The 24313-nt window shown below is 39.6% G+C and overlaps 1 protein-coding gene across 1 annotated transcript in view; it reads right to left on the reverse strand.

The window, feature by feature from the left end:
- Positions 1 to 24313, reverse strand: part of lyst (lysosomal trafficking regulator) — a 327516-nt gene that overhangs the window by 192163 nt on the left and 111040 nt on the right. The window contains exon 3 of the mRNA XM_048597088.1: positions 18889 to 19084. Within this exon, the coding sequence (XP_048453045.1) occupies positions 18889 to 19084 (196 nt within the window). The remainder of the gene's footprint in view (positions 1 to 18888; positions 19085 to 24313) is intronic.

Here is a 24313-nt window from a genome sequence, read left to right on the forward strand (position 1 = left end):
ATGAGCAATTAAACCTTATCCAAAGCAAGCTTCCAATCACTTGCCTGAAAAATTTCCAAGTCAGCCTGGAATCAGAACCAATGCCTCAGGCATATCAACCAATCAGAATATGCAGCTGACATTTCACACTTCTCTGTGAATACTTCTAATAATAACAATGCAGTTCAGACCTCTCAAATTAAAAGAATTCCTCATTGTGAAACGAAAAGAGACATCAAGTGAAAATTAAAAATAAACAATGTGTTCTGAAAACAAGGTTAAATATGAAACAGTGAAGTGGCTATTTTTGGACCTCCACGGTCTGCTGCTACTGAGGCTAATAACACAGCACTGCTAAATACTTATCAATTCATCGGTTACAACTTAGAATGCCATTTGGCCCATAATTTCTGTGCCGGCTCTCTGCAACAGCAATTCAGCTAAACTACCTCTCCACGTTTTCTTGTAGCCCTGCAATTTTCTCCTCTTTAGTTGTTTATCCAATTCTCTTTGTAATGTCACCATTTGCCAGATAACGTTGTATCTGCCACCTTCACATCTCAGTACATTTCAGAACCTCAATCCATAAAGAAGCTTCCTCAGTTTCCATTGGTTCCTTTGCCAATAATCTTAATTCAGCGTTATCTGGTGCTCAGCCCTTCTGCCAATGGGCGCTGCTTTTAATTTCACTTGCCTAATCTTCTCATAATTTTGAAATATGACACTAAGTCTCCTCTCAAACTTCCCTTTCTTAAGGATAAAAACCAAGTTTTTGCAATCTATTTAATGAGGACCACATCACTAAGATTATTCTCATAAACCTTTTCTATATGATCTCTATACCCTTCACATTCTCCCCAAAGTCAGTTATCCAGAATTGGATATAATACTCCAGGTGAGGCTGAAAGTGAGTATTAGAAAAGCTTATTATAAAACTCTTGCTTTGGTACTGCATGGACAGTATTTTACAAGCTATTAATGGCTAGAAAACAGAAAGGTAGACCCTAAATTAAAGTGCCATGCCAATGGCAACATAACTGGCACTGGTTTACCTGTTTCACACTTCTACAATTTTATGTTGGGTGGGCTTCAAACCTGTTGCCCTTTTTAGGTCCTTAAGTGGGCAATTAATGCCTAATTAAGGGCATCATCCTGTCATTCCTCCAATATAATGAACGTTGAGAGAGGCTTCTACACACAATGTGGCTAGACAGGTTTAGCCCTACAGACTATCCACGCTATGTCAGTGAGAGCCCAACTTACCCCAACACAGTTGTTCTTCTTGTTTCTCACCATCGCCCTGTAATTGGGGCCTGTCACTCAATGCTGATTATATCTCAGACTTACCTAAATGTCCTAGAACCTGGCTGAGCAAACCCTCTTTGGTCTACCAGCAGCATGTGCAGTGCCCACCATTCCCACCTAGTGCCACTGGTACACAGAGTTGCCAGCCAATGTTTGCCCAGTGCTTGGCTATACATCCCAGTTGTCATAGATCAGGGGCCCACGTCAAATCTTGTTCAAAGCAAGGTGCCAACTTTTAACAAACAGAGTGACAAGACTTTTGTCTCACTACCTGCAAGCCATCACAACTGCCTGACACAGATAGCCTAAACTTTGAGTGTGCCCCAAAGAGAGAGACAGGAAAATAGTGGCTGCAAAGAACATCACAGGAAAAAGGTTTTTCGCCCAGTCAGCCAACATGATGGATGCTCGTAATTCAGTTAATTTCTTAGAACTAAAGATATCCACTAACTAAAGATGTCCTCCACCCGTTATTGTTTTTTTTCAACCATTTGATCATATTCTCTGACAAATGAACTTCAACTTCCTTTTCTTTATTCTTTGATTTCTCCTCCTGATTCAACCTGTGTCTTTGTGATCTTGTTATCAGACAGTCAGGAAAAATCCTAGGATGTACTTCCTGTAAAACCTCAGTAGCCTGATTTTTCACCAGCTTTTCCACCACGGTAGGAACACTCCCACCTGTGATCCAGCAACATCACTACCAAGGATAAATTGTATTCCTGGAACCGAGAATTTCTCCATTACTACTACCACCACTTTATCACTTTCAACCGGACTTTCCAACATCACTTTATATAATGGAACACTGCTCTTCTCACCATGAATTCCACATATTACCACCTTTTCTGGCAGTACTCCTGAATTACATATCTCCTCATCTCTCAAAGACCAACTTGCTCCTGTATCTCTTACAATCTTAATTTCTTTACTGCTCCTCCTGGCATACTTGAGTAGACTTACCCTTGCAAGTAAATTCTTTAAAGACATTTGGCACTTTAGTCTCATCCAACCCTAACTATGTTGTACATTCTGTTGCAGCTTTTTAAGATTCCACTGTGCTTTCCTTTACCACTTTAACAAAACCTACTGGCTTATCCTATTTTCCCACATTCGTCTTCCCAACACTACTTCTATACTCCAACACTGACTTCATGTGGCCTACTTTATTGAAGTGAAAACACCAGAGGTTTTTTTTAAAACATCTCTTTGCCCCTCACAGGTTTCCTTTTTACCCTGTGGTAAACTTATCTTTATTATCTTCAGTGAGATCTCCTTTTCCCTTTCCAACTGAAGATTTCTCTTTTCACCTATTTCTATCCTTCATAGACTGAAAGTGATGTCAGAAGCCAAGCTTTGATTTATGAAGCAACTTAATCATCTGCCATTTCTGCTGCTAATCTTGCAGATTTAATTCTCTACTCTTCCATGAGTTCTCACTACCACAGAAAGTGAATTTTTGAATTCCTCCAAAATAACAGTCTCTCTAAGAGTGTCATGTTTTCAATGCCCTTATCCACCTATCAAAATTACATTGTTGGATCCTTTCAAACTCAAATGTACATTTGACCAGAGTCCCTTCTTAGATTCCCGAAAAGGTGTCTGTAGGCTTCTGGTAATAGCTCACATGCACTTAATTTCAACTCATCATACTCCCCAGATTCCTCATCGGAGAATGATGCAAATACCTCACTAGCTCCACCGACCAACTTTGTTTGGATCAACAGTACCTACATGGTCACCAGCCATTTCATTTCTTTAGCCACTTTCTCAAATGAAATGAGAAAAACATCTTCATCCTTTTTGAACTTAGGCATATTTAAATAGATCCCCATTGGGCCTTTGGCTATAGTGGGTTAGCTCATCATTATCCTCCTCACTAAGCATATCTTCCACCTTCACCTCTGCCCTTTTAACTCGACTTTCCTCTCTAATCGTCAACTTCTGAAGTTCAAACTCTTTCTGCTTTTCCTCTGCTTTTAACCATACTTCAAACCATCTCATTTCCTTTCCATGTTCAAGTTGCTTGATTTTCAATTGAATTTTAGCCATTTCCAAAGATTTGATGGCATTCCTGGCGATTGTAATTGCTGCACAATTGCCTCAAGTATCTCCCCTTTTCTCGCAGACACAGGCAACCCCAACTTCAACTTGTTTGAAAATTCTGAAAGCCTTGCTTTGCTCACTTTCTGTAAAACTCCCAAAGTGACTATTCAACCCCCAAGAAATTCTTAGGTGACTGAAACAGTCGTTACTACACAAGACACACCCTGTTTAAACCAACCAAATTCAACACCCAAAATAAAAGACACCAACACTCACCACTCGCTGCCTTTAAATCCAAAAATCCCAATCCCAACCTGGAATTAGAGATTTTGATCCCACCAAGACCCCCAACTTGAACAGAACAAACCTCCTAAAAATATTCAGAAGATGGTCTAGACCCTAACTTTTTCTGATTGTGAAGGCAAATGTAAAGTGTTGCGTTGCAGATGCAATTCGATTGGTCAAATTACTGGTTGAAGGCGAAACAAACATTATTCATCCAGTATAGTTAAAATACAACAAAAGAAAGGAGGAACTGGAAAAACAACTCTATTGGAAAACATAACAGAATAACAGATACAATAACTATTACTAATTAAGTGTTCCAACATCCCATAAACACACGCTTAGGAAAAGGCAAATTCAGAAAACAGATAGTCTCACATGCAACTGCAGCAGTCCAGGAGGAAACAAAAAAATCAAGAAAAATTCTGAGTATAGCAGCCGGGAGAGATTTAGTGCAGCTTCCATCCCTGCCAAGAGCCCAGCGACAACTGCTGAAAACTAAAAACTGAAAAAGCTGCTTCTGCGAGAGCTTGACCACTCCGAGTGAGGCTGTTTCTGCCCTTCCATCTTTTAAAAAAATCCAAGGCCTCACAAGCTGTTTACTGTAGTGGCTCTGGTAGACTGCTCGGCATCTCTGCCTTCAAAACTCTCTTCAAAAAACAAAGGACAAAATAACCCTTTAAAGCCATAGCATAGTCATATAATGTGTCTATCAACAGTTCTATGCTGGCTATCTCTAATTAATCTACACTTGTGCAAGTGGCTGTTAATTTTATCTTAGATTATTGCTTTTAAAAACTCTCACTGAGGTTAAACTGATGGACTAGTATTTTCTGGGTTTGTCCAATATAGGGGATGCCAATTAGTAGAAAGCATACATATACACTACATAATCAAGAACCCTCACTCGAGTAGAAATGCATGCTTTGACCTCAATCTTTTTCCAATGTCAGGAAAAAGTTAAATTAATTCATGTAAAAGAACAGGTCAAGGAACAAAAGTTGTAAGATTTCACTGGATCCTGAAAATCATGGTGAAATCAAACAAAGCTGAATGTGTTAGAATCAACTATGATGGTGTAAGAAATTTTTTTATTCTTTCAACAACGTGGGAATATATGATGGCAGCCGAGTAGGAGGGTGCTGAGCCCAGGGTTCATCCGGTCCCTTTGGCTTCTTTTTACTCTTGCTCTTTTTTTCCCCCTAGTTTCTTTTTGTTTTAAGCCTGGAAAGTGGCAGATGAAGCAGCAAGCCTCCAGCAGCGGTGACAGTAATGCAATGACAAGCCAGATGCAATTCCACCCTAGCCCAGGATCTCCTGGTCAGCGAGGAACAGATCCTGGACTGACTACGAGGCTAGGCCGAGGCTCCATACCTGCAGAGAAGCCCAGGTGCCTAAAGGAGAAGAAAGGCGATCTTGGCCTGGTGTGGCTGTCTCGTTCCCGTGTGGAAATCTTCTTAGTTTTTGGTGTCCAGGTACTCTAGCGGCTCAGCAAATGGTCTCATTCAGGAGTGGCGTCTCAGCTGGTGTGGCATTATTCAGCAGCAGAGGCTTCTGGCCCAGTATCCAGTAACCTGGCGTGATGGTCTCGTCCTGGCTATGTCTTCAGTATATTCTATCGTTCCTGAATCAGCTTTCCCGGAGCCCAGAAGACATTAACTGAACTGTGATAAATTTTGTCTTAATTTTACTTTTTTTAAAGTTATTATGTATGACTTCTGTCATTAATGTATGTACATGGAAGGGCGACTTATAACATTTCACTGTAGCTTTCATGTAAAAGTACCCATGACAATAAATTTCTGTTCTATTCTATCCTTCACTGTTTTGCAGAAATGTTTTCCACTGTTAACAACACAGATTAGAGTTCAAACAGCAAGAATCAGCAAGGTTTGCAAGGAAACGCAAGCAATGAGATTGGGCTATGAAGACAATTCGTTTTTTGAGGATTCATGTTGATGATTTTGGACAATGCCGCATTTGGATAGCTGAACCCATTGTTTATTTTTAAAAAACTGGTCATAAAAAGGACAGGTGGTCAAATGTTTTCAAAACTAGTTTGAAAAACATTAATTTTTGTTGTGGCTGGTGAAGTAGTCTTGCTGGAAAGCAACAACATATTCCTCTAGCCTCAGTTGGAACAATGGCCATTGAGCAGCACAGCCCACTTGAGTCAACTGATGACTGAACTCAGGGTAACACAGGCTTGGTGAACAAATAGTTATGAAAGACTGAAGTCTGATGTTAGATGCTGTGGCGACTCGGAGATGACTTCAAGCGTAATATTTGACTTCCTTGGTTTCCTGGGAAGAATCCTCTGTGTCAGTGGCACATCATGCCAAGCAAGAAACCCTAAATTGCAGAACTCAGGAAAGGAATATGTTGCTTTAACCAATAATACAATCACTGGGGATGATATGAACATCAAAAACAATCAACAAGTTGAAGTAAAGAATCCACAGAACTCAATACAGATTTACAAGCAAACTGAAATTCAAAATCAAGCTCATACAGTTCGAACATGTGCATATAGCTTTATGGAAGACACAAAGAAAGCAATGGGTAAGGCACGGCACAGTGGTATTGTTTCTGGAGACCCAAATTATGACCTTGGAAGCCAGGATCAAATCCTACAACGAGTCTGAATTTAAAACCTGTAATTAAAAGTCAGAAGATGAACATGAAACTATTGTCAATTGTCACGAAGAAACCTCTGATTCAGCAATGTCTCTGAGGGCATGAAAACTGCCATCCTTACATGTTCTAGCCTACATGCAAGAACAGCATGGTGGAAAACTCTTCAATGCCCTCCAAACTGGCCTAGCAAATCACTACACTGTTATACCACCAGAAATTACCACTAGAAAGTTGCAGTAAGACTTCCGTACTCTTACACCCAGCCCAACTAGAAATAAGGGCAAACATACCATTAGCCTTCCCGATTACCTACTGTACCTACATGCTAACTTTGTTTCATGCACAAGTAGTACCCCGACATCCCTTTGTGTTGTAGTTTTCTGCTGCTTTTCTACATTTAAATAAAATTGTTCCTTTGTTCTCCCTTCCAAATTTAACAACTCAATATTTTCACACATTATACTCCATTTATCAACTTTTTACTCACTTTCTTATCCTATCAAGATCTTTCTGTAAATGGTTTGTATCTCTCTCCAACACACACAACATCAACAACAAAAACAAAGTTGCTGGAAAAGCTCAGCAGGTCTGGCAGCACCTGCGAAGGAAAAAACAAAGTTAACGTTTCGGGTCCGGTGACCCTTCCTCAGAACGTATCCCTCTTCGATTTGCCTTTCCACCTATTTTTGTGCCATCTATAAACGTGACTACAGTTCAATCGCTTCCTTTCTCCAAGTTATTAATATATATTGTAAACTGTTGTAATTACTGATCCCTGTGGAAATCCACTGGGTACAGGTTGCTAACCTGAAAAAGAACCCCTTATCCCCACTGTTTTCTGCCTATCAGTTGATTCTCTAACCAGGCCAATATACTACATCCAACATCATGGTCTCTTGTCTTATATAAATCTTTTCTCACTTGTAAAACACCTTCTGGAAAACCAAAAACAACACATCTACTGGTTCCCCTCTATGCACGCTGGTTGAGACTGTTCCAATAAATTCCGATAAATTACTCGGACACAATTTCCCTTTCACAAAGCCATGCTGACTACTTGACCAGATTCTTTCCTTAATAATTAATTCCAAAGTTTCCCCAATAATAGATGTTAGGCTAATCAGCCTATAGTTAGCCACTTTTGCTTCCTTCTCTTTTTGAATAGGGATGTCTCATTGTCAGTTTTAAAATTTTAAGATTTTTGGAAAATTACAACCAATGCATCCACCATCTTTGTAGCTACCTCATTTAGGATCCTAGGATGCAAGCCATCAGGGACTAGAGATGAATCTGCTTTTAACCCCATTAGTTTGTGTAATACTTCTCTAGTGTTGGGGATGGTACTTAATTCCTCCCCCATATTCTTTAGTATCAATGGGACATTTGAAGTATCTTCCACCGTAAAGACTCCTCTGCTATCTCTCTGTTCTCTATAACAATCTCCCCAAATTAATTTTCTGAGGGGCCTATGTTCACTTTGAACTCTCTTCCTTTTTACATATTAAAAGAAGCTCTTATTGTCAGATTTTATGTTCCTTACTAGTTTGCTCTCAGTTTATTTTCTCGATCATGTTTTTCATCATCCTTTTCTGGATTTTGAATTTATCCCAACTGTCAGTGCTATCACTGACTTTTGCCTCCCTATATGCTTTTTCTTTCAATTTTATATTCTTCTTAACTGCCTTGGTTAGCCATAGTCAGTTTATACCTCATTTAGAATTTGTTCTCCTTACTGGGATACATCTTTTTGCTTAGTATCATGAATTAACTCTTTAAATACCTGCCACTACTTATTAACTTGTCTTTCCTGCCAATCTATCTGCCCAGTTCACTTTAGCTAACCCCTAACCTCATTTCATATAACAGTGATTAACTCTAAGTGCGTACTACTACTTGCTTACTGTCTTTCCTGCTAATCTAATTGCCCAATTCACTTTAGCTAACCCTATCCTCATTTCATTGCTCATTTCATTTCATACAACTGTGATATGTAGGCAAGGAGGAGTTGCCCAAGGAGTTCTCAATATTGATTTTGGACCCCATGAGGTCTGATGGCATCAAGTCCTACAGAACAAAGCTAGTGGGGAGGGGGATATAGGAATATAGTGCTGGTAGGAAACAGTATAATTAGGGGATAGATAATGTCCTCTGCAGCCATAAGCAGGAATTCCAAAGCCTGTGTTGCCTATCTGGTGCCACGGTTAAGAACATCTCCTGACGCTGGAGAAAACTTGGGACTGTGAGGGGAAGGATCCATTTGTCATCATTCACATTGTCGCTCATATCATTGATAGGACTGGAAAAGAGGTTTAGCTGAAAGAATTTGAACAGTTGGGAGGTCAATGAAAATGAAGAACTTCCAAGGTGATAATCACTTGGATTACTACCTGAACCATAGGCAAACTGGTACAGGGTAAATAAAGTCAGCAAGTTAAATGCATGGCTCAAAGATTGGCATGGGTAGAATAATGAGTTTCAATATATGGGGTACTGATACCAGTGCTGGGGTAGAAGGGAGCTGTTCCAGTTGGATAGACTTCATTTAAACCATATTGGGACCAGTATCCTGGCAAACTGAATACTTTGGCTGTACAGAAGGCTTTAATCCAATTAGGCAGAATAGGGTTTGGGACAGGGGAAGTGTAAACTTACAAGGCAATAGGATATGGCAGCACTACAGGGCAGCTATTGGATAGGGCGAGACAGGAAGGCACAGAGCATACAAACATAGAAAAACAGCAATGAATATGGTCAAAGGGTAGAAAATCATGGCAAAAAGGCAAAATGAATGGCTCTTTACTTGAATGCACATTGTAGGAAACAAAATAAATGAATTAGCATCATAAATACAGGTAATTGAGTCTAATCTTATAAACATTGCAAAAACAGAGTTAGGAGGAGATAAAAGCTAGGAATATATAGGGATATGCAACCTTTCAAAAGGACAGGCAGGAAAGGTTGGTGGTGTAAAATTTTTAATGTGTGTTGGAATGTGTACTATAGCAAGAAAGTATCTTGAGATCAGAAGCTATAGAATCCATATGGATGGAGATAATAAACAACAACAGGAGTGGTAGTCTATAGGCTCCAACAGTATCTAAACTGAGAATAAGTCAGGAGATGAGAGCATGTTTTTAAACAAGGCAGCACATTAATCACAGGTGAATTTAACCTTCATATAGACTGGGAGGGACAGTGGTCGTGAAGAGAAGGAATTCAGAGTGTGTGTTTAGATCAGCTTCCTAGAACAATATATTGTGGACCAACCATGAATCAGGTTATTATGGATCTGGTGAGGTGTAATGAGGCAGGTTTAATAAATTATGTCAGAGTATAAAATCCCCAGTGACCATAAAATGATAGAATTCAGCATTCAATTTGAGAGGGACGAACTTAGGTCAGAAACAATTGTGGTAAGCTTAAGTAAGAGTCATTACAAAGAAATGATGGTATAGCTAGCTGTACGAGTGGACTGGGAAAGAGCTTAGCTGTAAACTTAGTTGAGGAAAAATGGCAAACATTTAAGGAAATAGTTCATGGCTCACAGCAAAAGATCTTTCCCAGTGAGAACAGGATTCTAGGAATGGATAAGTCAACTGTAGTTAACCAGGGAAATTAACGATAGCATGAAATTGGAAGAAAGAAAACACACAATGTGGCATCGATTAGGATCCATCCCTAATTGACTGTGAACTGAGTGGCTTGCTAGGGTCACTTCAGAGGGAAATTAAGAGTCAACATCATTGCTGTAGGTCTGAGAGAGCCATGTAGGCTGGACCAGAGAAGGATAACAGATTTCTTTCTCTAAAGGACATTAGTGAATGAGATGGGTTTTTACATCACTCGTCAATGGTTACATGGTTGCCATTAGGCTAGTTTATAAATATAGATTTTTCATTGATTCAAATTTCACCATCGTCCATGGTGAGATTCAAACCAGTGTTCCCAAAGCATTAGCTTGGGTCTGTGGATTACTAGCTGAATAACAATGCCACTAATCACTACTTAGATTGTTATGGTTAAAGATCAGTCATCTCAGCTCACGACATCACTGCAGGGGTTCTTCACAGTCATATCCTGGGTCCAACATATTTAGCTGCTTCATTAATGACCTTCCTCCATTATTAAGGTGAGAAGCAGAGACGTTCCATGATGACTCTGTAATGTTCAGTATCATCAATGGCTCCTCAGATAGTGAAGCAGCTCATATCCATCTGCAAATAGTCCTGAACAATGCCCATGCTTGGGCTGACAAGTAGTAAGTAACATTTGTGCCACGCAACTGTCAGGCAATGACCATCTCCATCAAGAGAATCTCACCATTGCCCCAAGACATTCAATGACATTACCATTGCCAAATCCCCCATTAATGATATGTTGGGGGGTTACCACAAGAAGAAACTAAACTGAGCTAAACATAAAAACACTGTGGAAAGAGCAGATCAAATTCAGGCATCCTGCAGCAACTAACTCACCTCTTGACTGCCTAAAGCCTGTTCATCAAATACAAAGCACAAGTTAGCAATGTGGTACTCCTTACACATTTAGATAAGTGCAGCTCCAACTTGACAAGACACACGACAAAGCAGCCCACCTGCCTGCTGATGTGGTGTCAGTCACTCCCTCCATCACCAAGGCACAGTAGCAGCAGTGTAGTCAGCAAGTACTGTCAGCAAAACACACTGCAGAAACTCACCAAGATTCCTTAGACAGCACATTCCAAACCTACATCTACTACAGCCTAAGGACAAGAACAATAGATACATGGGAACAACACCATCTTCAAGTTCCTCTCTAATCCTGTTCCTTCACGTCACTAGGTCAAATTCCTGCAACTCCCTCCCTAACAGTATTGTGGGAAGACATACACCAATTGAACAGAGAAGAGCACACCACCACCTTCAAGGGCAATTAGGAATAGGCAAAGAAGTCCATATTTTCTTTATGAAAAAAGTTACTGAGAAGTGACAAATGTCAGTAATTCATGAAACTCTAAGGAAGAAAATGCCTCTTTTGGAGATTTAGGATACTGCAAAAGAAGTTACCTGTTCCACCAAAACGCACTCTCCAAGAAAGACACCCAAAAGAATAAAATTTCTCCAGTCATGCAGATAAGCAATTAGTGTTTGAGCAGGAATGACATCCTCTATGACGGAAACCAAGAGATTAAAAGGTCCTCCAGTTTAAAACGGACCTACAAACCTCAGATTGTCAGGAGAAGAATCAAAGACAGCAGTCTTCCAAGTCTGAAGAAAAAGCATTCTAGTACAATTGAGAAACCTCCAGATCTGCTGAAATTGTAAAGTTAGATTTTTTGAGGGTGGGAGTGTGGCGCAGTGTAGTGGTAAATGAAATAATGCACACAAATGCACAACAATGAGGAAAATGCACAGAGGGAGATGTATGAGACTGAAAGGATTAATATTGAGGACTACCAGAAACATCACCCACTATGATATCATATGTAACTTGTGGACAGAATAGTTCAGGATCTCAGAGAAGCAAGACCTAACATACAGATCTTCCTCCATCTCTATGCTAATGTCTATCATATCAGCATAACTTGTTACTTGTCATTCACATACAATAAACTACTCGGTCTTCAATTCAAGAGCCTCTTTTAATTAGGCAAACGAGTGGATTTCTCAATCACACAAGTTCAAGCAGCCTGCAGATCACTGCATTTAAAAAAATATAAGAGTAGCAAATATAGCCCATGGTTAGGCGAAGAGTCCGAGTGCACATAAAACATGTACTGCCACATTAAAGTTAAAAAGGTATAGTTTGCAGTTCTTGAGGAGTAGTTTCCTAAATACATGAATTTATGCAGGTCTCAAAGTTAGTTATGTTACCAAAAGATCCAATTGCTATATTGGTGGATGCAAAAGGTAAAAATGTACAGCCATAGAAACGTCAAAGTTACTGCCTCCAGTTCTCACGTCTTAAGTATTGCTGCTTTCTATTTGCAGACTGCATTTAAATATCAAATATGGAGGTCAACGCTGCTGCTTAACCCTTTTCCAAATATGATGCTATGGTTTAAATTGATTACCCGCAACTGATTATTGTTTGAGGATATTCCCAGGGTTTGGGTGAGTGGGTGAGGGCATTAGCGCGACCCATTCAATTAAGGAACTGTGCTTTTTTAATCATTTCAGGAATTAGGTATTGACACCTCCTTAGACTAGAATGTGTCTTTTTATTCTTTCAAAACAATGCAAGAGTTTGAATCCATAGATTGAATCAGAAGACCTTACCGGTTACATTGTGCAACATTTTACTTTTAAAGTCACAGATGTCTACAGCACATAAAAAGGCCCTTCAGCTCATCAAATCTGAGCCCATCAAAAACTACCAGTTTACTATTCTAATCACATTTTCTCATACTTGGCCTTTGTTAAAATGTTACTTCCATTAATACTCCAGAACATATTTAAAAAGTTATAAATATATGACTACCAGTACGACTGTATTCCTAATCCATTTAAAGCATTTCATTCCCCAGAACCAGCAATGCTATTTTCTAATTCAGCTGGAAACCAACTAATCAAAAAACTTCTCTTGAACACAGTTCAGGAACTTTGCCTCTTCTCTGTTCTTTACTCTAGTACTCTTCAGTATATTTTAGGATAATTGAAATCATCATTAACATCATTCTATAGTCCTTGCAGCTTTAATTTCCTTGTAAACACATTCTTCTATACGTTTCCCCACCAGTTGTTGGCCTGTAGAATACCAAAGTTATGTAATGGCAGCTCTATTCAACTTAAACTGTTCGAGATTCAGTCTTTGACCAATCATCTTTCTCCGCCACTTTATCACTCCCACTAATATTCAGGGACACAAGTGACAAAATCAAAAAAGACCTGAAAAAGTATTGTGGCAAGCAATTATATGATTGCAGCACTTTTTTTCTGATGTGTAATGAAATGCAAATACTTCCAGGCTTTTCAAATGGGTGGAGTTATTTAGTCTTCAAGCTGATAGTGACATCAGTTTTCCCTTTGTTACCTTCTATTCCATTAAGACTGCGGAGCAAATCATTTATATTAAATCACCAAAGGAACCTCAGCATTTCAGAATTCAATGCATGCAGTACATGTAATAAAAAAGAATTAAATCCATAATAGAACATAGTTTCATTGGATTATATGCGTGCAATACAGAGCAAAGAACTATGGCAGGACTTTCCAAATTGGGGGTCAGGACTCAGAACCCATTGTGGGGTCACCAGCTAAAATTTTGGAGTTGCAAGATCCAATGAAATAATGGCCATCACAAAGCTCTGACCAAGTTACAGCAAGCAAGCAAACAAACAAACAAACAAACAAACAAACAAACAAACAAACAAACAAACAAACAAACAAACAAACAAACAAACAAACAAACAAACAAACAAACATTCTCCTGCTCTAACAGGTCCTCATTCAGTTCTCACCAGGGATTGAGAGATTTTTCAAGCTTCAAAATGAAGCCAGAAAGAAAACAAAAACAAATTGCTGGAGAATCCAGTTTGGCAGCATCTGTGGAAGACAACAGTTAACATTTCATGTCCAGTGAAGAAGGAAATGATGTCTCTCTCCACAGATGCTGCCAGACCTGCTAAGTTTCTCAAGCAATTTCTGTTTGTATTTCAGATCTCTAGCATCTGTAGTTCTTTGTTTTATTCCTGGCAGAGAAAACATTTGGGAAGCACTAGACTATGGCATATTTCACAAACCATTTTCGATGCAACCCCATTTTAATTCACCACATCTTCTCAAGGACAATTAGTAACAGATGTCAAGAGCTGCCCTTACCAAAGTCAGCACCTCTTGAACAAATACATACGTTAAATAAACTAATGTAACCTAAAATCTCAAAGTAGCACTGTAACACATAATATTCTATTAAAATTCAAGTAGTGTACATCAACTTATACAAAATATGTAAATGAGTGTTTTTAAAGTGCCTTCTTTCCATTCCATGGTGACAGAAGATTCAGTGAATCATTACTCCAGCCATAACACTTTTCCCAACTGCCTTCCCCCACTCACTCACACCATTTGCATTCCAATTCTCTCATTTACCCTCCCTGCACTATATTCCTATTCAGTCCACAATCACTCACACCCTCTCATCCCACTATGCATGCCACTCACTCCTCTCCATCCCACTACTTATTCCCCAACCCTGTTCCTCCATCCACACCCATTCACCACCTCTTTCTCCACACTCCTCCCACCTGGATTTCCCCATTTTGCCCAAGTATCAAGGAGCTGGAGTGGAAATGTGACAATGAAGATGGTGCATAAAATGGAAACATTTTAAACTAGACTCACTTTCTTCTCTTTAGAAATACTCAAATTTTTCTCTAAAATTCTCAACCTCCAAGGGCAATGAAAGCTCATTCTTTGATTGTGCTTAAGGTATAGATTGATAAATTTCTGATTGCCAATGGCAAACAGGGTTTATAGGGATGGACTGGGGAAAAAGCATCAAAGTGTTTAATGCAGGGCAGGCTCCAGGGGTTTAATAGCCTATTCTGGTTCCTACATTTTTATAAAATATTGATTTACACAAAAAAAAAGCTAGATTCCAAACCCCAGGCTCTAGCTCCACACCATTACCCCACCTCAATTCGTCTCTCCCCCAGTTCCTCCCTTCCCTCCAATTCCCGACCTGCAGCCAGCCCAGCAGCAGATCACGGTTCTTCCACCTGCTGTGTCATCTTCTCCCTGAAGTCAATGGCAACTGCAGATCCTCAATCTATGTCAACTGCACGTACCTGCCAGAAATTGAGAGCGCATCCTATTTGCCTATTGGCCTCGTATTAGAAGGCACAAAACAGTCAAGGTAGAGGCAGTGCAAAGCAGTGACTGCTGCCAAGGGCAGGATGTGGTTGGGACTAGCCAAACTGGAATCTCCCACCTTACCTGGGCTGCAGTTGGGTCAGTGTCAAGTTATTTGACCACTAATGGGACCTCATGTTAGGCAGAGAAGATTTACCGCTCCTACAGCCAATGGGGGTATCCAAGGAGGCATCCCAGTTCAGGAAGACATTCTGTAGTCTGCACAAAGCAGCGCCACTAGGAGTGTACCCTCTACATTTCCTGAGTTGGTAGCAGATTAATGAGGGGTGATGCTCAGAGACTGATTTGTGGACCAGTTGGAGAGAGAAAAAAAAGATATTAATACGGTGGAATTCCATGATTCAAAAGTTGTAATTCTGCCAAACTGCGGGAAATTTCCATTCCTCGTCATTACAGCCACCCCATGACCTTTCTTCCCTTTACCATCTTACTTGAAAACCTTGTATTTAGGAATAGTTAGTTTTTGCTCTGGACACCTTTGTGGTTTCTTCTACTTGCTTCTCTACACACACACACTATCTACGGCACAAAACAAAACACTATTTTCCAGCTCCATTCAGTTCCAAATAGTTAGGTGGACTTGAAATGTTAACTCTAGGGTGCGAGAATAATAGACATCTTGTCTCCATAGGTGTATGTTTGGAACAGTTTTGCCCAGGGACAGACATTGGTTGGTTTTTCCAATAAGGACCAATTGTGTGTTCAAGAATGCTCAGTACAGCAACTTAAGGTCTAATGGGAGAGTTGTTGTGTCCCTATCTCTGAGCCAAGATATCAGGGTTCAAGCCCACCTACTCCAGGAGTGTAATGACATCTTGAATAGGTCGATTAGAAAATAAAAAACTCCAATTAAATCGCCATGATCAATTTACTTGACTGACTGCTATTCGGGACAAAGTCAATTATAGTAACAACTTTTTGATTGACTCCTGGACAAGTGGCTATAGATTGGTGTTTGCACTATATAGCAAAAACATCCAGTTTGTGAAAGAGGAGTTACCTAAATCCCTCTCCCCCTCCCTTTCGACAGTGCTTAAGTAAAAGATTCTGAATAGCTAGCTTCTCCCTCCCTCTCTCTGCAAATTATCTTCTTGAAAGACAAAGTAGAAAAGCCACTTTCAGAGACATTAGAATTACTGTATCCACAACCTTGTGTTCTCTAAAAGCTGAAAAACTCTCTCACCAGCATGGTGGCTCAATGGTTAACACTGCTGCCTCACAGCACCAGGGACCTGGCATCGATTCCAACCTTGGGTGACTGTTTATGTGGAGTTTGCATATTCTCCCTGTGTCAGCATCGGTTTCTTCTGGGTGCTCCGGATTCCTCCCACTGTCCAAAGAGGTGCAAGTTAGGTAGATTGGCAATGCTAAATTGCCCATAGCATCTAGGGTGAAGAATGCAGGGACGAGGTAGGGGGTAGGTCCAGGTGGGTTGCTCTTTGGAGGGTCAGTGTGGATTCAATGGGCCAAATGGCCTGCTTCCACACTGTAGGGATTCTATGACTTCTATGACTTCTAATTCTATGACACTTGTAATCCAGACTGGCGCCAGAACTGTGCTTCACTGACTTTTGTTCTTTTCTCACCAAGATAGTTGTGAAATGTCTGTTTGTGTATGGGATTTTTTGTTTTAGAAAAGGGAAAGAGTTTAAGTTATGGTTAGAAGTTCTTCATGTCATTCCTTAAAGTCATTTGGTTGCAATAAAAAGTGATTTCCTTGTCAATGAAAAAGGCCTGGTGTGTACATTCTTGCAATCTAAGTTAGATAGTTCAGTAAATTTGGGCAATTCAGTGCTGAATCAAATTCTCACATTTGTGATAACTCTATTTTTAGTGGGGCTTGATGTCCAGCACACAAGGGAATTGCGACATGCTATTTCCATTTCACAACTATTCTAAGAATCATTCATAGTAATATGGCCATTATAAAAGTTTTCATAGGACACTTTCATATTTTGCAAGATCGGTCTGCTTTTCTGTAGAACAAACTGGATCACTATTCTCATTATTAGAGAGCTTCTCTAAATTGGAAAATATATATCTTTTAGAGCTTTCCATTCTTTGGAAGACAATTTGATCCAATCCTTTGCTTCTCTTTAAGATGATTATTCTTTACAAGTACAATCTTTTTATCTTAAGGTTTTATTTCAGAGCTGAAGATGTGTGGCATGTTTCCAAGCAGGCAATGGGTTCTTATTGATGAAAATAACTCAGTATTTAAGCAAATTTTAGTTTTATTTTTAGTGTAATCAACGACAGTAAAATGTTGTCTTACTTTATCCAGGCTGATCATTCAAAAAGGAGATATTAACATTGTTGCGCACAAGGGATGGGCTGTTTTAATTCTACAAATCTTAGATCTACTCTAGGACAAGATTTAATGTGGAGAGTTCCACTGCTCCTAACCCATTGCAGTTTACTGATTGAGAAAAAGCCGAATACTTTTTCCCTATTTTCATCTGATAATTTTACTCACCAGAAACATGATATCCTAAAAATGTCCAAAACGTTTAACCTCCCTTGTTAGACTAACCATTTGGAACCTGAAATTTCAAAGTCATTTCAAAACTTTGTTGTCCTGGTCCAAAACTACCTCCCCATTATTTAGAGCAATTTTTTGTTCAATCATGGGTTGTGGATATGCATCCCCAAGTACCCTTTTGTGATAGGAGACTTATAATGGCATACTCAATGAGTCACTATAATAGTCAGCAAGGAAGAAATAATAGAATGATTACAGTACTTCAGGAGGCCATCTGACCTGTCAAAAGCTCACAATTTTGTAGTTGAACACCTTTCAAGCCACTACATTGAATATGCAAATATAGATGGAAGTAGACATGACATCCACCAATAATGTCCGATCCAGACATGTGCAACCACATACAGGATAGTCCAAAACCTGACAGTGCAATTTCCTGATAAAAGCAAAAACTGAAAAATGACTTACTGAAATGCCCCTCCTGCCCCCTAAGGATATTGCAGTCTCCACAAATTCTCACACATTTATTCCTTAAAACCAAAAGTGTCCCCTTTACTCAGAACCTGTAAAGTTGCCTTTTAAAGAACAGCTGCAAAACCTTATCCACTATGTGTAAGCAATTAGTTCATTGTGGGCAAGATCTCTCTTCAAAAGATTGTATCATCTGACATATGAGATAATTTTATGCTTACGAATTTTACACAAATGCCCTCTAATTCTACCACCTTTACGCATCTAACCTGATTAAGGCCAATGTTATCAACATTTTAAAATAAACTATTATACCTCCTCTAAACATTCATTTCTTTAAATGAAATAAACCCTTAATCCAATTGTTGTTCCCGTCGCTCTTCTCACCAAGAAATTTTCACTAATAAATAAGATCACAAGATAAAGTCAAGGATAAGAGGCTGGATTGGTTTACAAAATCAAATCCGGCCAGAGCACGAGTTCTTATATTTCAGATTGAAGTTCATTTTGAAAATTCAATTGTTGTACTCCAATTGGAGCATTAATACAAACACCAAATTTTACTCATTAATGCTTTGGGTAGCCAACAAGACATCCCCATTCATAAAAGGAGCCGAATAATATCATGGTTGGAATATCTTACAATCAATAACTTAAGTTGCAATTAGTAAACTTCACACATTTGAGATGTTCAAGTGCTAAATAATATAGAAAAACTAGAAAGGAGGACTATGTGTGGCTTGATACAATTTCTAAGCTTGGTCTCGAAATAAGAATTATTGAGATAAATATGCAAGACACCCAATATTATGAGGCTAACCAATTCAGCACCTGATCAATGATGGAATCCAAGGTATTAAGTAGTAGGTATCCTCGACCCTGAACTAGATATTCTCCCAATGCGACCATGTGACTTTCTTCCTCCTCTTCCTTACATTCAGATCTCTGAGCCACAGCATTGCAAAGCCGGTGCACATCTGTCAGGAATTCCCGTGCCAACGTGTTACAGGCACTGCTCATGTCTGAGCTGTGGGAAGAAGAACATTTCATAAGTAAACAACATCACAATCTCCTGTCAAAATACTAATTACTTCTTTGCTGTAGGTGAAAGATGTCTCTTGTAGTAATCACAAAAATGAAAATTTTCAACTTTTAACTTATTTAACAGATTGTAGATTATCAACATGTCAGTCTTTGAAGCAATCTCCGCATCAAAATAAATGAAATTTCATAGTTCATGCTACTTAAACAATTTCAGAAATTACATTAAAAAAGTTGCAACTTACCCTGGCTTTTACCTTGCTATCATTTATACAAATTATATAAGAAACTAATTTCAAAACAATAAAGGATCAAAGTTAAACATTTCATTCATGTTACTCAGGCTTCTTATTTAACTTGTTACTTGCAGCTACAAGCTCTCTCACAGATCCTTATTTTTATTTGGAGCCAATTATTAAACTCTCCACCCCAAACCTCAATGATATGAAAAAAACTAAGCTGCAGGCTCAGAAATGCCAAAATCACATGGCATCATGTGATATCACATGGATGATCTCTCCTCCAAAATAGCATCACAGACATACTGTCTCATTCATGCTTTATTATTTATTAACAAAAATAGACTGTAGCTCCCCAATAATGAAAGCATGACTGGAGCAAAGAAGTCTGTTTTAAAAGTATATTATGAAACTAATTTATACTGTATATTCTCAAACATCAGCATATTCATGCCAAAACACTAATTTAAAAAATAAACTTTAAAACTTTGATATACATCTTTTATCCAATATGTCCTAAAGTGATATTGGGGAGACCTAGTGGTATTATCGCTGGACTGTTAATCCAGAGGGCCAGATAACATCCTGGGGACCCAGGTTCAAATTCCGCCATGGCAAAAATATCTAGAATTACGAATCTAATGATGACCATGAATCCATTGTCAAGTATCAGAAAAACCCATCTGGTTCACTAATGTCCTTTAAAGGAAGGAAACTGCCATCCTTGCCTGGTCTGACCTACATGTGACAGCAGACCTACATCAATGTGGTTGACTCTGAAATGCCCTCTGGGCAATTAGGGATGGGCAATAAATGCTGCCTGGCCAGCGACACCCACATCCCGTTAATGAATAAAGGAAAAACATTTCGAAAAGCTATCAACAATACAAAAGTGAAATAACTACATCCCACGTTTATAGATTCAATGTACCCTCACCAGACACAGATTGGGTTAAGGATAAATTTATTGAGCATATTATTAGACATTGTAACACTTCTCTTCATCAACTAGGTACGAACACATCACTGCACTTTATACGACTAGTTTTTACATCATATGACAGTTAACATTAACAAGCAAATGTATTAACTTCAGTGTCAAAAAACATTTATTTGAGTTGACAAATGCCTTTTCAAAACCCTGCTAATCAGCTGCTGATAATAACAGTAATCAGCAAGTCAATTATGTAGCAATGCAATTAGCCACTCTACCTCAACTTAAATGACATTTTGTCTCAAAGACGCAGTCACACATACTGTGGTATGGCTCCACAGCCACCTCACAATAACATCAATCATACACAATTCCAAAAGTGGTTTATTGACTATAGCGGGGAGCATTTGAAACGCCACTTCATACCAAGCCATGGTTCAAGTGCTGGAAACTAGGATTAGAATGGCTGGGGATACAATGACCTGAAGGGCCTCTTTCTGAAGTGTAAAACTAAGACTCCTAACTGATTGTGATTCCACCTTCATCTAACATTTACAAGAACACAAGTTCATATTATCCACGTTTCTCAATTTATCTCATTGACAATAGGGATACCACACAGTTCTGCTAAACAGAGATGCTTTTTGAAGGACACAAGACCAAGAGTGAGGAGCTAAAGGAATGGAAAGGTCATTCCTCCATGTTTTGAGGATCCGAGACTTGTTTCATCACTGTCAATAATAATAATTAACTAAAGAGCTTAGATAAGTCATAACCAGAAACATTGGGAATGCTTCAAGTCATAAATGTATTTTCTTGGCCTGTATGTCCCTTCTCTTTCCTCTCCAAAGCTCTGAAAAAGTGTTCTCACCTCCCAAGACCTTTCCAATCTTTCAAGGGCATAAATGTTGGATTTTGCCCCAAAACCTGGCTTCTGCCACAGTGCAGAAATAGTTCTAATCAAAATCACAACCATCTTATGAGCTGTCACAAAGATAAACATTCTCACTTCAGCCCATCTGAATTGACAACACCATCTTCCTCCAAAACCTCTCTGCCTTCATTATCCAAGTGGACACTTCTCACCTGGTTCCATTCTTATCTAATTACTGCCAGAAATTCACTTTCTATGGCTTCTTTTCCAACCTTTCAAGATGGCAGTGGAGTAGTAGGGTTGTGCGCAGGGTCTTGCCCAGGGCTCATCCATTCCCTTTTGTTTCTTTTCGTTTTTAACTTTTGCTTTTGAGCCTTTCCTTTACCTTTTTTCTTCTTTTCCTTTTGTTTTCTGTGCCGTGTTGGGTTGGTTGGCAGTATCGGTGAGGCAGCGAGTGCGGGACGAATGCAGAATGGTGGATGCGGCTTCTCAGGTGAGTGGAGGTGGCAGCAAAGCTCCTCCAGTGATCGGGGATGACGGCACCGGCAGCAGTGGACTCTTCAAGATGGTGATACTTGCAGTAAAAGCAGGACTCTTGTTGCAGCAGCAGCCTGACCTGGCAGCAAAGCCAGGAACTCCTGGCTGCATTGGGTTCAAAACAAGGACTCCTGGTCCTGGCATGGCAGCAGCACCAGCAGCATGTTATGCCCAAAGCAGGGATTCCTGGCATCAGAGGCAGCAGCAGAAGCAGGGACTCCTGATGGCAGTCATAGCAGGCCTGCAGCGGGGACTTCTAGCTGCGGGCTAAGTGCAGGTTCAGCAAGATGGGTCCAGCAGCGAAGTGGTGGCACCTGAAGCATGGCAACTTCTACACTGGTGGCACCTGCACAGATGGTGGCAAGGCAGTGGAGAGGTCTCTTTCTGTAATGATTAGAACCAGGTGGACCTCACTGATTACAAGAAACTTGACTGGGGTTGTTAACCCTGGCCAACCAGAAAGCCCTGGCTGACCAATAAAACATGGGATTTAGAACCTCCTCAGTTCAAAGGACTGACTCCAAGCTGGCTGGCCACATCCAGTGCACAAGTAAATAAAGTGTGACTTGGTATTGGGATACTGGCCTCTTGTGCAGTTATTTCACTTTCAGTTACTTGTGGCTACATGCCAGTGTGGACTGAGTTGGAAAGACTGTTATTCTGAACATTTTATTTCTCTATTTTTCTAATTTATTCTTATGATCTGTAATGCTGGACTTTTTTTTTTTTTTTTTTTTAAAAACTTTTCTAATCTTATCTCCCCCAAGGATTTAAGAATCTGTACCTAAGTATCTTTTGTACCTATGATGGTGCCATAATGTGGCCACTTGTAAACTTTTCACTGTACTCATTTGAGTATGTGACCACAAAGCTAATTCAATACTCTGACATTACAAATAGTGTACCCCCAAGGCTTGATCATGGACCCCTATGCCATCTATATGCCATCACTTATAACAGATATGCTGACAACACCCAGCTATGTTTCACCATAATCTAATTCCTCCAGCGCTAAATTATCAGACTGTTCATCCAAACTTTAGCCATGTATGAGAAAAATTTCCTCCAATTGAATAATGGGAAGACAAAACTAATGTCTTCACTCCCTTTTTCCAAACTCCATTCTCCCACGATCAAATTTATCCTTTGCTCTGACAATAGTCAGATTAAGCCAATCCATTTGCAACCTTGATACCACATAGTTACAGCGTTTGTACCATAGACAAGATGTACTATAGAACGTGTCAAGACTCCTTTGACAATACCCACCAGACCAACTGCCCCTACCACTTAGAAGGACAACTGCAACAGGTACATCAGAATATCACCACCTGGAAGTCCCTAACAAGCCCTTGACTTACTTCACTTCTAAGTACATCATCAATTGAAATGTATTGACTAAGGTTGATCAAAATTGGAACTCCCTAACTGCACAAGCTCCACATCGGATGGGTTGCAGCGGTTCAAACAGCTGTTCACTACTACGTTCTCAAAGGTAATCAGGGAACAAACAACAGCCGTGCCAGCAATGTTTAGATACCACAAAAACACAGTATTAGAATCCCAATCCAGCCAATTAACACACCACTAACATACTCTCAATCATGTGCCAACTGTCAACCATCTGCGAAGTGATTAAAAAAGGGTCATTAAAGGTGAAATACATAGACTGCAGTCAATGACAGTCTATTAAAACTTACTTAGTAATAACCTGCTCACCAGTGCTCTGCTTGGCTTTTGCCAAGAGCACTCAACTCCAGACCTCATTAGACTTGATTCAAACAAGGTCAGAAGTCACATGACACCAGGTTGTAGCCCAACAGGTTTATCTGAAATCACAACCTTTTGAAGCAGTGCTCCTTCGACAGGCGGAGTCACCATGAGCACCTCCACATCATTGATTGAAACAAGAGCAGAAGTGTTGAATTCAAGATATGACACGAGTGGCTGCATTTGGCATCAATTAAAGCCTAGTCTAGTCTATTGCAAAAGATCCACTTGGATGAGGAACCACCACCTAACGTAAAAGAGATTGAAGCGCAATCTGATTAAGAGTCTGAGCTCAACAGATGGTATGCTGATAATTTAATCATTGGACATGAACTGATCACATGGTAGAATTCTTAAAGTATTTCTGTTCAAACAAGACTAATATAGCAAAAAACCTTCAAACAAGTGCGGCAATAATTAATTTTTTTCAATACGCTCTGCTTATAGGTTAGCAAGAAAAGGAGATGTTATGCATTTAGCTCTTAGCTCACTTATGACGTGTCAAAGTATGGAGTCCAGTTCTGAAGGAGGACCACTGAACCCGAAATATTAACCCTGATTTCTCACCACATACTCAGTAAATATTAGTTCTTCCGAAATTGATGACTATGCCCTAACTTGTACAATATCCACTTCACCCCAAAGGGACGTACACGCTAGCCTACTCCTGGTTAAGCACCTTCTCATCTTCAAATTCTTGTCCTTGCTTTCTGATCCCTCCATGATCTCACCCTGTCCATTTTGTAATCACCTCCAGCCTTACAACCCACTATAATATCTATACCCCTGCAATGCTGATCTCTTGAGAATCCTTGATTTTAATCTCTCAACTGTATTCATTGGAGTTTGAAAGAATGAGAG

Source organism: Rhincodon typus, chromosome 5 (assembly GCF_021869965.1).
Source record: "Rhincodon typus isolate 14 chromosome 5, sRhiTyp1.1, whole genome shotgun sequence".
NCBI lineage: Eukaryota > Metazoa > Chordata > Chondrichthyes > Orectolobiformes > Rhincodontidae > Rhincodon > Rhincodon typus.